Here is a 13282-nt window from a genome sequence, read left to right as displayed (position 1 = left end):
GGGGAGGGGGCGGAGCGGCGGCTGACGGGCAGGCAGAGACCTCAGCGAGGCGGAGGAGCTCCTCCCCGGCCGGCGAGTAGACCCGGGCCGCCTTGCGTCACTTCCGCTGGGGCGGGACGGAGCTGGGGGAGGGTGGCATCCCGGTTGCTGTCCGGGTGTTTGTGCTGGACGCTCAGCTGATGCTGGCGGGCAGAGGGGACTCGCGGACGGGGAAGAGGCGCGTCGCCCCTGCCGCCCAAGTAGTTACGGCCTGCATCCCGGTAGGTGGCCCGTGGGGGACCGGCGGGACGGTAGGCTGGGGGAGAAGGCCGCGGGTCGCCCCGGGGACTCATTTAGCCCTCCGGGACTTCTTATCTCTCCTCGGAAGGCGCTTCCAGGGCGAGAGGGCGGGGAGACGCCCGGACCCGGTCTCCAGAAGGCGACCGGGCACCGGAAGGGTCCGCTGGTCCCAGGCCTGAGGGGTGCGCGATGCTCTCCGCCTCTTCTGGCCTGGTGGGCTTTGCTGGTCAGCACGGCTCAGACTGTTTAGGTTTTTCTGGTCCCGCCCCGAGCTGTCTGTTCCACCCCCGAACCTCGCAGCCGAGGTTCCCTGAGTCTGTCTGACTTCCCCTGGGCAGTAGGTGCTCCGGCAGTTCCTGGTTGCTTGTCAAAACCGCTTCCCTGTTCTACCTGCATCATTCTCCACTGTCAGTGCACCTGATGAGTCGGCTGCTCCAGGTTTTTAATTATCAGCAGTTTCTTTGTCACCCCACCCACAACTGAACTCTGTCCCTCGCTCCTGTTGCTTAATCGGTTTCAGATGTGTGCTATTTAATAGGTGAGGGTTTGTTGCACTGCTTCCAGTCGCTGTCATGTAAGTCATCGTGCGGGGAGGAGACTGGTTTCTATACCTAATACCATGATAACTTTAAATAAAAAGTGGTGACACCTAGGAAAAACATACATGAGGAGCTGTCACAAAATCCTATTTAAAGTGGTGCTTTTTACTTCCGGTAACATCCCAGTTGAACTGTATCCCAGTCTACAGGCCTGGTTATTGAGCTTTCAAAAATGACAAAAGTAGGTTTAGTGTATCGAGGAAATGCTGTTACGACAGTGAAATACTAAGAATTTTTAAATCCGGGAGTTTTAGAAACGTTTATTACACTGTGAACCAAGAGTTTAATGCCTCTTATGAGGCAAATATTTCATGCCCATTTGTAGCTGTTTTTGTCAAATCTCTTGTGCACATTGATTGTACTTTGAATATAAGAACATATTCTTACTTTATCATTTTTCTTAAACTTTTTTCTCAGTGTTGATCTTGTTTTTATGTTCCTGGGTCAGATCTCAATTAAAACCGTGAGAGCAATGTCCTTTTAACAAGTCATGTTGGATGAAAAGATCACTTTCACTAGTTTATATGTTTACTTGCTTCAAGTGCAGAGTTAATCAAGGTACATCTTTGAGTTGTTTTTTTGCTTAGTAATAATGACAGAGGATTTGTGCTGAAGGGTACGTGCTGCTTCGTGTGTGGAACATATATTTGTGAAAAGATCATAGAGGTCTAGCCGAACATCTTCCTGTCATGTCTTAGTTCTGACCTCTATTTCCCGTGTATTATATTTTGTTTCGGTCAGTGTCCAGTACTTTTTCGGACGTCCTGCCATTGCCCTGAGCTTTTCTGCATGTCTTTTCTCCTGTGCTTCTTTTTTTTTTTATCTGCTTGGCAAACTGCCTCTTCCTAACTCTGAATGGCTGTCAAGGCTCTACTCTTGTTCTCTCTACACCAGAATTTTAAAATTTGAAACCCAAGGAATACTTTGGTACTTCTATAAATATCCTGAAATGTCTTGGAAAATATAGCCTATATATGCAGATAAGCATTTTTTTGAGGAAGAGAAACTTTTATCAAATTTTGCGATCCCCAAATTCTGGAGAAGTATTAACTGTATACCCTTCTTTGGTAAATCCAGCCTTACGATTTCAGCTGTCACTGTGCTAGTAACTCCAAACATAAATCCAACAGCCTGTGTTCCTGTAGTATGTCTCCATGTGAATACCCCACTGTTTCTGCATTCTGTAAAACCAAGAGATTTTTATTAAATTGGCCCCCTTCTAAGCTATCTCATATCCACAAATGGCATTCTCCTTATTTCTCTGGTTAAAAACCCTTAAGTTGTCTTGACACCTCCCTCTCCTTACCCTATTCTTTCCTGTCACCAAGTCCTATGTTTCGCTGATTGCTCCATTTTCAAAGTGTGGCTCAGAGCAATAGTCATCTCCATTATAGTACTTTTATCTTAATCCAGTCCAAACCTCTGTCATTTCTTGTCTGCATAATTGCAGTATAACCAAGTGAAGTCCCCCATAAATTAATTCTTTCCATCCTTAGCAGAGCCTCCACCTAGCAATTCCTGAATTTCTTCTAGTTACAACTTCATTCCATTCACCAGTGGTTGGTCTAAGCCTCACTCTTCTATTTATGCCTACATCTGTATTTGTACTATCCTGTAAATAGAGAGTCTGGTCCTCCTGCTCTTTTCTAGTTGATGATGGCACTTGACAGTTTACCTTCTTTATCTGTTTGCAATCTAACTTTTGTCTCAGCTCAATTTGCTCTCCAAATCCTTATCTGCATTTACTAGTGTTGTGATTTGGAAGCAGTTAAATTCAGCTTGTTGATTTTGTTGATAGCTCTTTTTGGCAGTTTTGGCCTGATAACTGTATGATCATGAGATTGTCTAGACTTCCCTTAATTGTTCTCCTTTTGATAGATTTGCTTTATATGCTGTATTTCTTTGCCAGGTTGATAGGTGTATTCTAGTTGGTCTTGAGGATTGTCTCTTATTGGAAAGAAACAATGCGGATCCCTTACTGTAATCCCAGCTTTTATAGCTCTGTTCTCTGCTTGACTCTTGGACCCATGTCTACCATTTTTCCTATTTCTTACTTTCCTTTAACTACTTTATTCTTACTATTGCTGAATAGACAAAGCTCATTCCTGTCTCCAAAGCTTTGGTTGCTTTTTCCTCTGCCTTGAGTGCTTTTTTCCTGTATACTTTTAAATAATTTGCTTCCTCAGTTCATTCAGATCTCCAGTAACGTGTCAACTCAATTCTTCTCCTGACTACATCAGCTGAAATAGCCCTTCCTGGACCCTTTTCTCCTTAGCCTCCAGCCTTATTTTTCTTCATGGTACTTCTCAAAATGTTGTTATACATTGTATTAGTTACTTGTTTATTAGTAAGTTGTCTTGTTCTCCAAGACCTAGGAAACTGTTGTTTAATAACTCTCAATAAATGGATTATTCCTTTTACTATGAAATAGTATGCCTTTTTAATCTTATTTAATGCTTTTGCTTTAAAGTGCTTTTTGGTTTCTTTTAATTGTATAGGCCTTGGTATATATTCTCCCTTATTCCTTTATTTTCAGCCTTTCTTTGTCATTATGTTACAGTAACATCTAGTAACTAGCTTGTAGCTGGAATTTTCATTTCTAAAATTTTACTCTTCCTGTACATTTTGTACAGTTTTTTTTTTACTTCCTTATTTTTGTTCTATCATTGAACGTATTAAACCTACTTAATTTTTTTTCTATTATTTTTAATCTTGGTTACACTTTTTCCTGTTGGCTGTACTTGCCAGTAGTCTCTTGCAGTGATGGTTCTTTAACTGTGAGTTCCTCTTCAGTGGGGGTTGCTGAACTGGAGAGTCTCTTGCCTGAGCTTTGGAAGTGTCCTTCCATGGTGGTTTCACTGGGCTCTGCAGAGGCCGCATGGAGTTCCCTAGCTCGAACTAGTTTCCATTTGCTTAGAGTCTTTGCACCTTAAAGGAAATGTGACTGCAGATCCAGGTATGTGATACCTCAACTGTGGGTTTTCCACTGTTGGTTTTGTTTTATTGGGGGTTTCTTTTTTAAGAAACTTTATTGTGGTAAAAAAAAAAAAATCATAAAATTTAATATCTTAATCGTTTTTAAGTGTATAGTTCAGTAGCATCCAGTAGATTCACATTGTCGTGAAACAAACCTCCAGTACTTTCTCATCTTGCAAAACTGAAACCCTACCCAGTAAACAGTTCCCCTCTGCCCCATTCCTCCAGCCCCTGTAACCATCATTCTACTGTCTGTCTCTATGAATTTGACTGTTCTAGATCTCTCATGTGAGTCATATAGTACTTGTTCCTTTTGTAATTGGCTTATTTTACCTAATATCCTCAACGGTCATCCATGTTAGTGTTTGACAGGGTTCCCTTCCTTTTTCAGTCTGCGTAATATTCCACTGTGTGCATATACCACATTTGGGTTGTTCCCACCTCTGCTATTATGAGTGCTGTTATGAAAACTTTTTAAGTCCCTGCTTTCAATTTCTTTGAATATATACCTAGAAGTAGGATTGCTGGATCATATGGTAGGTCTCTATTAATATTTTGAGGAATTGGTATACTGTTTTTTGTTTTTTAACTTTTATTGAAGTGTAGTTGATTTATAATGTTGTGTTTTACTATTTTCCATAGTGACTACACCATCTTCCAGTTCCACCAACAGTGCTCAGGTTCAGTGCTCAGCTTCTCCACATCTTTATCAATACTTGATATTTTCTGGCGTTTTTGTTTTGTTTTGTTTTTTGGTTTAAACAGAATTTATTTCTCAGATATTTTTTCTGTTTTTTTATGGGGAAGGTGGGGGTATTAGCCATCCTGATAAGTGTGGGATAATACCTCATTTGGTTTTGATTTGTATTTCTCTGATATCAGTCATGTTGTTCATCTTTTCTTGTCCTTATTTACTGTATGTCATCTTTGGAGAAAGATGACATCTTTCATCTATTCAAGTCCTTTGACCATTCTTTAATTGAGTTATTTGATTTTTGTTGTTGAGTTACAGGAGTCCATTATTAGTTTTGAGTATAGCTTTTTATCCACGAGTCCTTTAGATGTATTTGATCATGTATTTCTGTGTTGGGGATTGTGGAACTTTTGTGTTAATTCAGCTTATTACATTGACTGCAGATCCTGAGGGGTTCAGAAGAGCAAGCAAGGCAGATAGGTTTGCTTCTTTTCTTTCCTCCCCTCTACAGATTTTAAAATAGTATGCTCACGTGCAATTTGGAAAGATGTTAGTTCACTATCTTCAGAAGAGTCACAGTGGGTTCTTGGTTCCTGTCATTCTCAGTCTTGTCCCGTTACTCCATCTGTCAGAGATCTGCTGGAAGCATCTTCCTAATGTCATTCCTTTGCTTAATAAAGTTCATTGACAGTTCGATCTTTAATATCTTTGGCAAGATTGTCAGACCCTTCATAATCTGGCTCCTCCTGTCTTTGCAGTATCACCTTCAGCCTCTCCCTCATTATTGGCTCCAGGTCCTGGAAAGAATTGACTGCTTGCAATTTTTGCTTATATTGTGTGTACTTTCTTAAATGCTTTTCTTTGTTTGTTTGTGTTTGTTTTCCCCATTATTTAGAATTCTCTCCTTCCCCTCTCATCTTTTACCATGTGATGAATTACTTTTTTGCCCAGTTTTCAGCATCTTTTTTTTCAGACTTACCTGGATGTCTACTCTGACTTTGTGTCTTCCATTCATATAGTACCATCTGTTAAAGTGCATTGCATTGTTTTCTTAAATTACAAATATGATGCCTTCTCTTTGTAAATAATAGAATCCATCCAAAAGTAAAAGCCCTTCTCAAAAGCCCTTCTCTCGAAAGCCCTTCCCTTTCAATTCCACTTCTCAGTTCACAGAAATAAATAAATAGATGCTTACCCTTTCAGAGTGTGTGTATGTGTGTGTAGCCACAGATTTCAGCTGCATATATAGGTTTTTGTTTTCTCGTATTACATAATACCTTTGTGTCTACATCTGTGTATCCTTTTCATACATATGTTATTCATACATATGCTATTGTGTATGATATTCATACATATGTTATAGCAGTTTGCCTTCCTCTCTATACTGTATATGAAGGATATATACATTGGATACATTGGATCACCTAGTTCCCAAATGCTATATAACATTACATTGTAATTCATTGTATTATATGTTATCTACCATAATTTATTTAACCATCCCTTTCTAGAAGACACTTAAGAGTTGTTTATCAGTGTTTTGATATTTCAGGCAATGTAGCAAAGAATGTGTGTATATACCTGTACTCCTGTGCAGTTATTTCTGTAGGATAGATTCTTTATGGTGGAATTACTAATCAAAGAACATGTGCCTTTAAAGTTTTGATAGATAGCTATTAAAATTTCATTAGATTCTGTCAGGTAGCCCTCTGTGTCCCATTTCCCCAGGTTATTATCAGTACTGGATATTATCAATTATTTGCATTTTACCAATTGAAAGAACAAAATGTCTGTTTTAAATGACATTTACATTGTGGTTATGAGCCCCTTGTCTGTTAGGTGTTGCACATAGTTTTGGAGAAGGTGTGGCAACCCACTCTAGTACTCTTGCCTAAAAAATCCCATGGACAGTCCATGGGGTCTCAAGGAGTTAGACTCTACTGAAGCGACTTAGCATGTATGCACATAGTTTATTCTAGTCTGACTTCTTTGATTAAATGAGCAGTTACTACTAGACCGTGAAATCTTCTTTACAAGGCTATCTCAAGCTCTAGACTGAAAGTTTCTTGGTATCCTCTTTGTGGTCTCAGCGTTTAGGACTATATCTGGCATCAAGTTGTTGAATGTGTGCCCAACACACAGTGAGGCCAGACAAACTGAAATGTCCATGTTTGGAGTGGGAGAAGGGTTTATTGCAAGAGCCATAAAGCTGGCAGCTCCTGCTCGAAAGACCTGAACTCTGATGGGTTTGGGGGAAGAGATTTTATAAGCAAAATTTGTGGGGAGGCCTCTTCTGATAGGTTGAAGTGACAAAATGGTGTCCCAAGAATCTCAGTCATCAGCTTTCTGGTTCCAGCCTGTCTGGGGTCTTAGGGCTTGTGCTCAGCCTGACATTACCATCGTCTTCCTGGGGAGGGGCCTTAGTTCCCATAGAAGAGATTTCTATCAGATTATTATATACATCCCCCCAGGATGAACCAGGACCCTGTCCCATCTCTGCACTGATGTCTCTTTCTGCATTCCCTCACTCTCTTAATTAACTGTTTGAATCTGCCCTTGGGAACTCAGGGAGGGTCTCGGAGGCTGAAGGCCTTTTTCTTAAAACAAGAAACTGGGGACACAGAGAGGCTTTCATCGTGGGAGGGTCCCATAGGGTCCTGCTTGGTTTCAGTCCCCCCTTTTCTTTGATATGCCTCAATCCTGAGGGGAACAGGTGTTGGACAGGAGAATAACATTTTGGATAGAGGTTAATAAATTCAGCAGAGGAACTCGGTTTCAGGGGGACTAAGTTTCAGATTAAGTATTCTATAAATGGTTTGCAGTGAATAGGAGTATAAGACTTGACTATTGTCCTCAAAGAACTTCAAGTCTAGTGTCACATGCAGTAGTCAAGACTTTAATAATAAAGAAGAAAAACAGCAGAATATCTAAATTGTGTCAGTGAAAAACTAATCAGTAGGTCTAAGAAAGAATTGGGAAATTTTATTTGAGCCACATTTGAGGATTATAACCCAGGAAGAGTATCTCAGAAAACTCTGAGAACTGTTCCACCTGTTAGAAGTCGAGACACAGTTTACATCAGTTTTTCTGAAACGGAAGGCTGTACATAAAATAATGTATATTGACAGTTTGCATAATCCAGACTTAAGTACCATCACGATGGGTCATGTGATCCTTTACAAGGTCAAGAAAAAATGTTCTGTCTTGCTGATGTTGGGAGAATGTTGCTGTGAATGTAGAGCAGGTATTCCTGCTGGTGGGGGAGGTGTGGTAGGTAGAGAGTGCAGGTAGAAAGGAGGCCAAGGGGCAGAGAAGAATTTTTATGTTTAAGTTTTCCTTGGCTTACTATGAATATAGATTTTGTTTCACAGTTGCATGTTCAGTTTTGTGTTGTAGGAGACCTTATCTATCCGGTAGCTTCTCTAAATTAGTTTTCATGAAACATCCTACTACTCACTTTCTTTTCTCATTGATTTCTATACTAAAAGATTAATTACCTTCTATTTGCTTAAAAATGAAATCTCTATTGCCATAATGAAAATATATTGTCCTATCTTCTTTTGAGACAAGTTGCTGAGTTTAGTTCAAGTAGTGTAATGTATTTTATCTCTTTCCCAACTTCAGTTTTACCTTGAATCCTAATCTTTTTTTTTTTTCTTGCCATTTTAGGTAAGACCATGAATTATGGCATTTCTTAAATGAAGCATTCAGGAATGAAGTGAAAGTCATAACGTATAGAAAATAAGTAATTTTTAAGTTATGTCTATTAATTTGACTATAGATCTATATTATATTTACCTCCTTAGTAATGCGAAAAGTCTTTGTGGGAAGCAGAGGAGCAAGCAGCTGCCTTTCTTGTGCTCACCTGAACATTACTGGAGGATAAGCCACATCAGTCTACAGAGAGGTGTTCATACGAGCAGAACAAGATGTAAATGGACCAAAAGTGAAGCTCATTCTTGCAGTAAGCACTGTTCCCCCCTGAGCCACCATGGTTTACATCTTGGAATCTTGAGACCTAGCACTTCTGCTCCCAAGGGACTTGCAAAAGTGAGCCCTCGTATGTCCCGTATTAAAAATACTTTGAATTCTGTTTCAAAGGCTGTCTTTGGCAAGCAAAATGAAATGATCTCTCGTTTAGCTCAACTTAAGCCAAGTTCTCGAATATTAAGAAAAGTGACAGATAGCGGTTGGTTAAAACAGAAAAGCGTTAAACAAACCATCAAGTTTCTGAAAAAGTATAGTGACAAGTCAGCAGAAAAGAGTTCTGTTCCAGCAAAGGAAAGTCAGATTATAGAAAAAGACGATATAGGTAAACCAAGCCTTTTTCATTACACAAATAATATAACCACAAAATTCGGAGAGTCATTCTACTTTTTGTCAAGTCATATTAATTCATACTTCAAGCGTGAGGAAAAAATGTCTCAACAGAAGGAAGATCAACATTTCCAGGAAAAATCAGAGCTTGAACTTAAAAAGGTTGAAGATGAGAAACCCAGTTCTCCAGATCCTGGCATCCTGTCTGATAAGAAGCTAGACTCAGAAGCTTCTTTATATTCTGAAGACAAGCCTGGAAGTCCCAGTGGGACACCTGAGGTTCTTCCCATTTCTACTAAACAGAGTATTGCTAACTTTCTTTCTCGTCCCACGGAAGGTGTACAAGCCTTAGTAGGTGGTTATATTGGTGGACTTGTCCCCAAACTAAAGTATGATTCAAAGAGTCAGTTAGAAGAGCAGGAAGAGGTGACAAAAGCTGAGCAGGCGGTCAGCAAAGACAAAAACGCAGAGGAGAAAAGGCGGTTATCTCTTCAGCGAGAAAAGGCAAGTTGTTATTCATTGTGATTTTAAGTTTTAATTTTTGTCAGATTTTTAAGTTTCATTTCCTAATGTGATTTAAGAACTTTGATCATCTGTTGGTATCACTGGAGCAGTTTTCATACTCAATTCATACATATTTTAATATGTCTTTGCAGATCATTGCCAGAGTGAGTATTGATAACAGAACCCGGGCATTAGTTCAAGCATTAAGAAGAACAACTGACCCAAGGCTCTGCATTAATAGGGTTGAAGAACTGACTTTCCATCTTCTAGAATTTCCTGAGGGGAAAGGAGTGGCTGTCAAGGTAATTTTGATTACCTTTAACCTGGTTTTTTCTTGGAATAAAAGTACTAGTAAACCTTCTGAAATGGGGAAGGCAACACCTTTCATTTTTCTATTTAAACATTTTTGTGGTTTTATCATACATGTGGTGGTTTACACACTCAGTTAATTGCCTGTTTATTCTGTGATATGCGTTGCACTAAATGCTCATTTTTCTTCTGTAATATGTTATGCCTTAGTACTCATATCTGTACTTTTAAGATACTTCCAACATTTTAAAATAGAAAATATATCTCAGTGTATTAGTTGAATTGCCTAATAGCTACCAAGGTTTTCTTAAATGCAATGTTAAGTGTATATGCTATGCAGCTACTCTTCGGACAGGAGTTGTAACTCATAAGTAAAACCATTGCCTGTTTTTATTTCATGATCTTTTTGTATTTGAAAGCTTAAAAATTTTTATGATCTTATTGGCAGTTGAGCTTGTGATTCTATTACTTGCCATCCAGAAAATTGTCAGTTAACTTAGTTCATATTTATTCAACAGTCTGATAACCATCTTGCTAAAAAGTTACACATTTTAAATTAATTTTCCCTCTGAAATTTCATATAATACATTATTGTAATAGCTAAACTTTAGAATATCATGTTCATAGAATTTGGAATTATCTTAAATATATGTGTAATCTCTTACGTAAAAGATAAATTTTCCAAATATGGATATGCTTTTAAGTCATTTTAACATTTGGGTGGTACACTGAAAGCAAACCTCTAAGATAAAGATGCATACTTTAATGAACTTTTAAAAAAAACATTTTATTGAAATATAATACACATGCAGTTATAAGTATAAAGCTCAATAAATTTTCATACACCTTCACATAGCCAGCACCCAGATGAAGAGCAGAACTTGTCAGCACTTCAGAAGTCTCCCCTAGACCCCGTTTCAGTCACAGTCTGCCAAAAAAGGGATCACAAATTAGTTTTGTCTGTTTTTGTACATTATGTAAACTGTTGTTTATGTCACTCAGCACAGTTAGGAATCTTTTACATTGTTGTGGGTAGTTGTAGGTCATTCATTCTTGTTCCTTTTGTATTCCATTGTGTGAATGTATTGCAGCTTATTTACTCATTGTAGTGTTGATGGATTTCTGGATAGTTTTCAGTTTTAATCTGTAGTGACCTGTTTTGTTAATAGAAACTTTGAGAACTCATAACTGACCTTAAATCTAGGGACCCTTCAATACCTTGGAGAAATGTGATACATATTTTCTTGTAGAGTGGCTAACCTTCTGAATTTACCTGGCTTCCTTTTGGTATTGTTGATGTATTCCTTCTTCCTTTTTGTTTCTTGCACATTGGAATTTAAATATAAAGACTTGATTGCGTTGAGCGTTTTCTTGTTGAAACACACTGTAGATGATATTATGCACCTTATATTGCATCATGTCAGAACATATTTGGTTGAACAACAATTAGTAATGCTAAGGTTGACCACTGAATTTGGAAGATTACAGTCTTATCTTTTCACTGTACAGTTAGGCTAGAAGTATTAGTCCACCAACTGTTAACCTAATCGTTTCCAAAACTTGTCATTTTATTAGGGTTGCAGAATGATAAATTTCTAATTCTGTCATTCCTACTGCCTTATAATTGACATTTTCCTGTAAAAGTAGAGCTTTCTTCACCCAGCTAAAGCTATTTGGTTACTGTTAGAAATCAATGTTGCAGGAAAAGTAAAAGAAATGCGTAATTTCTTTCTACTTAGTCACCAGTTTTCAAAGTAAAGAGTTGGCTCTAAAAGTTGCTTCAATGGTGAGATGAATCCTTGGTGTTGTTTTCTTTTCATTATCATTATGAACTCATAATTTTTCATAAGTTGTGTTTCCATAATCTTTCCCCCATCCTTTTTTTTAATGTGTAATTTATTTTAACTTTGACTAGTAGGGTGCCCTTCAAGCTTTTTCTTGTGTCTTTTTTGAAGTTTTTTGTAAAAATATTATACAGAGAAAATATGCATACTATAAGTATCAGTTCAGTTCAGTCGCTCAGTCGTGTCCGACTCTTTGCGACCCCATGAACTGCAGCAGCCAGGCCTCCCTGTCCATCACCAACTCCCAGAGTCTACCCAAACCCATGTCCATCTGGTCGGTGATGCCATCCACCCATCTCATCCTCTGTCGTCCCCTTCTCCTCCTGCCCCCAGTCTTTGCCAGCATTAGGGTCTTTTCCAGTGAGTCAACTGTTCGCATGAGGTGGCCAAAGTATTGGAGTTTCAGCTTCAACATCAGTCCTTCCAATGAACACCCAGAACTGATCTCCCCTAGGATGGACTGGTTGGATCTCCTTGCAGTCCAAGGGACTCTCAAAAGTCTTCTCCAACACCACAGTTCAAAAGCATCAATTTTTCGGCGCTCAGCTTTCTTCACCATCCAACTCTCACATCCATACATGACCAATGGAAAAACCATAGCCTTGACTAGACGGACCTTTGTTGGCAAAGTAATGTCTCTGCTTTTACCTATGCTATCTAGGTTGGTCATAACTTTCCTTCCAAGGAGTAAGCGTCTTTTAATTTCATGGCTGCAATCACCATCTGCAGTGATTTTGGAGCCTAGAAAAGTAAAGTCTGACACTGTTGCCACTGTTTCCCCATCTATCTCCCATGAAGTGAAAGTATACAGCTCCATACATTTTCAAAAACTGAACACATCTATATAACAACCACCCAGTTAAGAAACAGAATGTTACCAAAGCCTCTTTATGACCCCTTCCAATCATTATCTTTAAAAAGATTGACCAGTTTTCTAGCAGTATAGATTAGTAGTACCTCCTTCTGCTTGTTATATAAGTGGAATGATACAGAATGTGCTCTTTTATGTCCCCCCACCCCCATCAGCATTATGTTTGTGAGAACCTTCTATACTGATGAGTGTGGCTAAGAAACATTTATTCTCATTGTTATGTATTCTGTTGTATGAATATAGTGGACATTTGGATAGCTTCCTGTTTGGAAATATTTAGGAATAGTACTACTGGGATGTATCTTTTGGAAAACGTAAGAGTACTAGTCCTGCTTGGGCTTCTCTGGTGGCTCAGCAGTAAAGAATCTGCCTGCAGTGCAGCAGACCAAGGTTTCATCCCTAGGTCGTGAAGATACCCTGGAGGGGGATGTGGCAACCCACTCCAGTTTTCTTGCATAGAGAATCCCATGAACAGAGGTTCCTGGCAGGCTACAGTTGATGGGGTCGCACAGTCAGACACGACTGAAGCAACTAAGCAACAGCAGCAGCAGTAGTCCTGCTTATAGAGTATGCCTATTCTCATATTAGTGGATAGTGCCAGATGGTTTTGCAAAGTGCTTTTATCAGTTGATACCTTCACCAGGATTGTATGAGCCTTCTGGTTATGCTTCCTCCTCTCCAATGCCTTATATTTTCTTCTTATTTTAACCATTTTGTTAGATGTTTAGTGATTTAACTTGTGGCTTTAATTTGTACTTCTCTGGTAACTATGAAGTTCAGCAGCTTTCCAGTGTTTATTGGCCATTTGTTTACTGCTGAAGCTGAAACTCTAATATTTTGGCCACCTGATGCGAAGAATTGACTCATTGGAAAAGACCCTGATGCTGGG

At 39.0% G+C, this 13282-nt stretch overlaps 1 protein-coding gene across 4 annotated transcripts in view; it reads left to right on the top strand.

The window, feature by feature from the left end:
* Window positions 1–13282, top strand: part of PNPLA8 (patatin like domain 8, phospholipase A2) — a 45192-nt gene that overhangs the window by 924 nt on the left and 30986 nt on the right. Inside the window, exons 1-3 of one of the 4 annotated variants that reach the window (XM_081536000.1) lie at window positions 109–260; window positions 8355–9369; window positions 9522–9671. In XM_081536000.1, the coding sequence (XP_081392126.1) occupies window positions 8611–9369; window positions 9522–9671 (909 nt within the window). In that variant the 5' untranslated portion in view covers window positions 109–260; window positions 8355–8610. Of the gene's footprint in view, window positions 1–108; window positions 261–8217; window positions 9370–9521; window positions 9672–13282 lie in introns of those variants that run through there. The other 3 variants (XM_081535998.1, XM_081535999.1, XM_081535997.1) reach the window with 3 other exon arrangements.

Source organism: Giraffa tippelskirchi, chromosome 10 (assembly GCF_054371585.1).
Source record: "Giraffa tippelskirchi isolate mGirTip1 chromosome 10, T2T-mGirTip1v1.2.pri, whole genome shotgun sequence".
NCBI classification, from domain to species: Eukaryota; Metazoa; Chordata; class Mammalia; order Artiodactyla; family Giraffidae; genus Giraffa; species Giraffa tippelskirchi.
The sequence above is the reverse complement of the archived record's forward strand: the minus strand, read 5'-3'. Positions and strand labels throughout refer to the sequence as shown.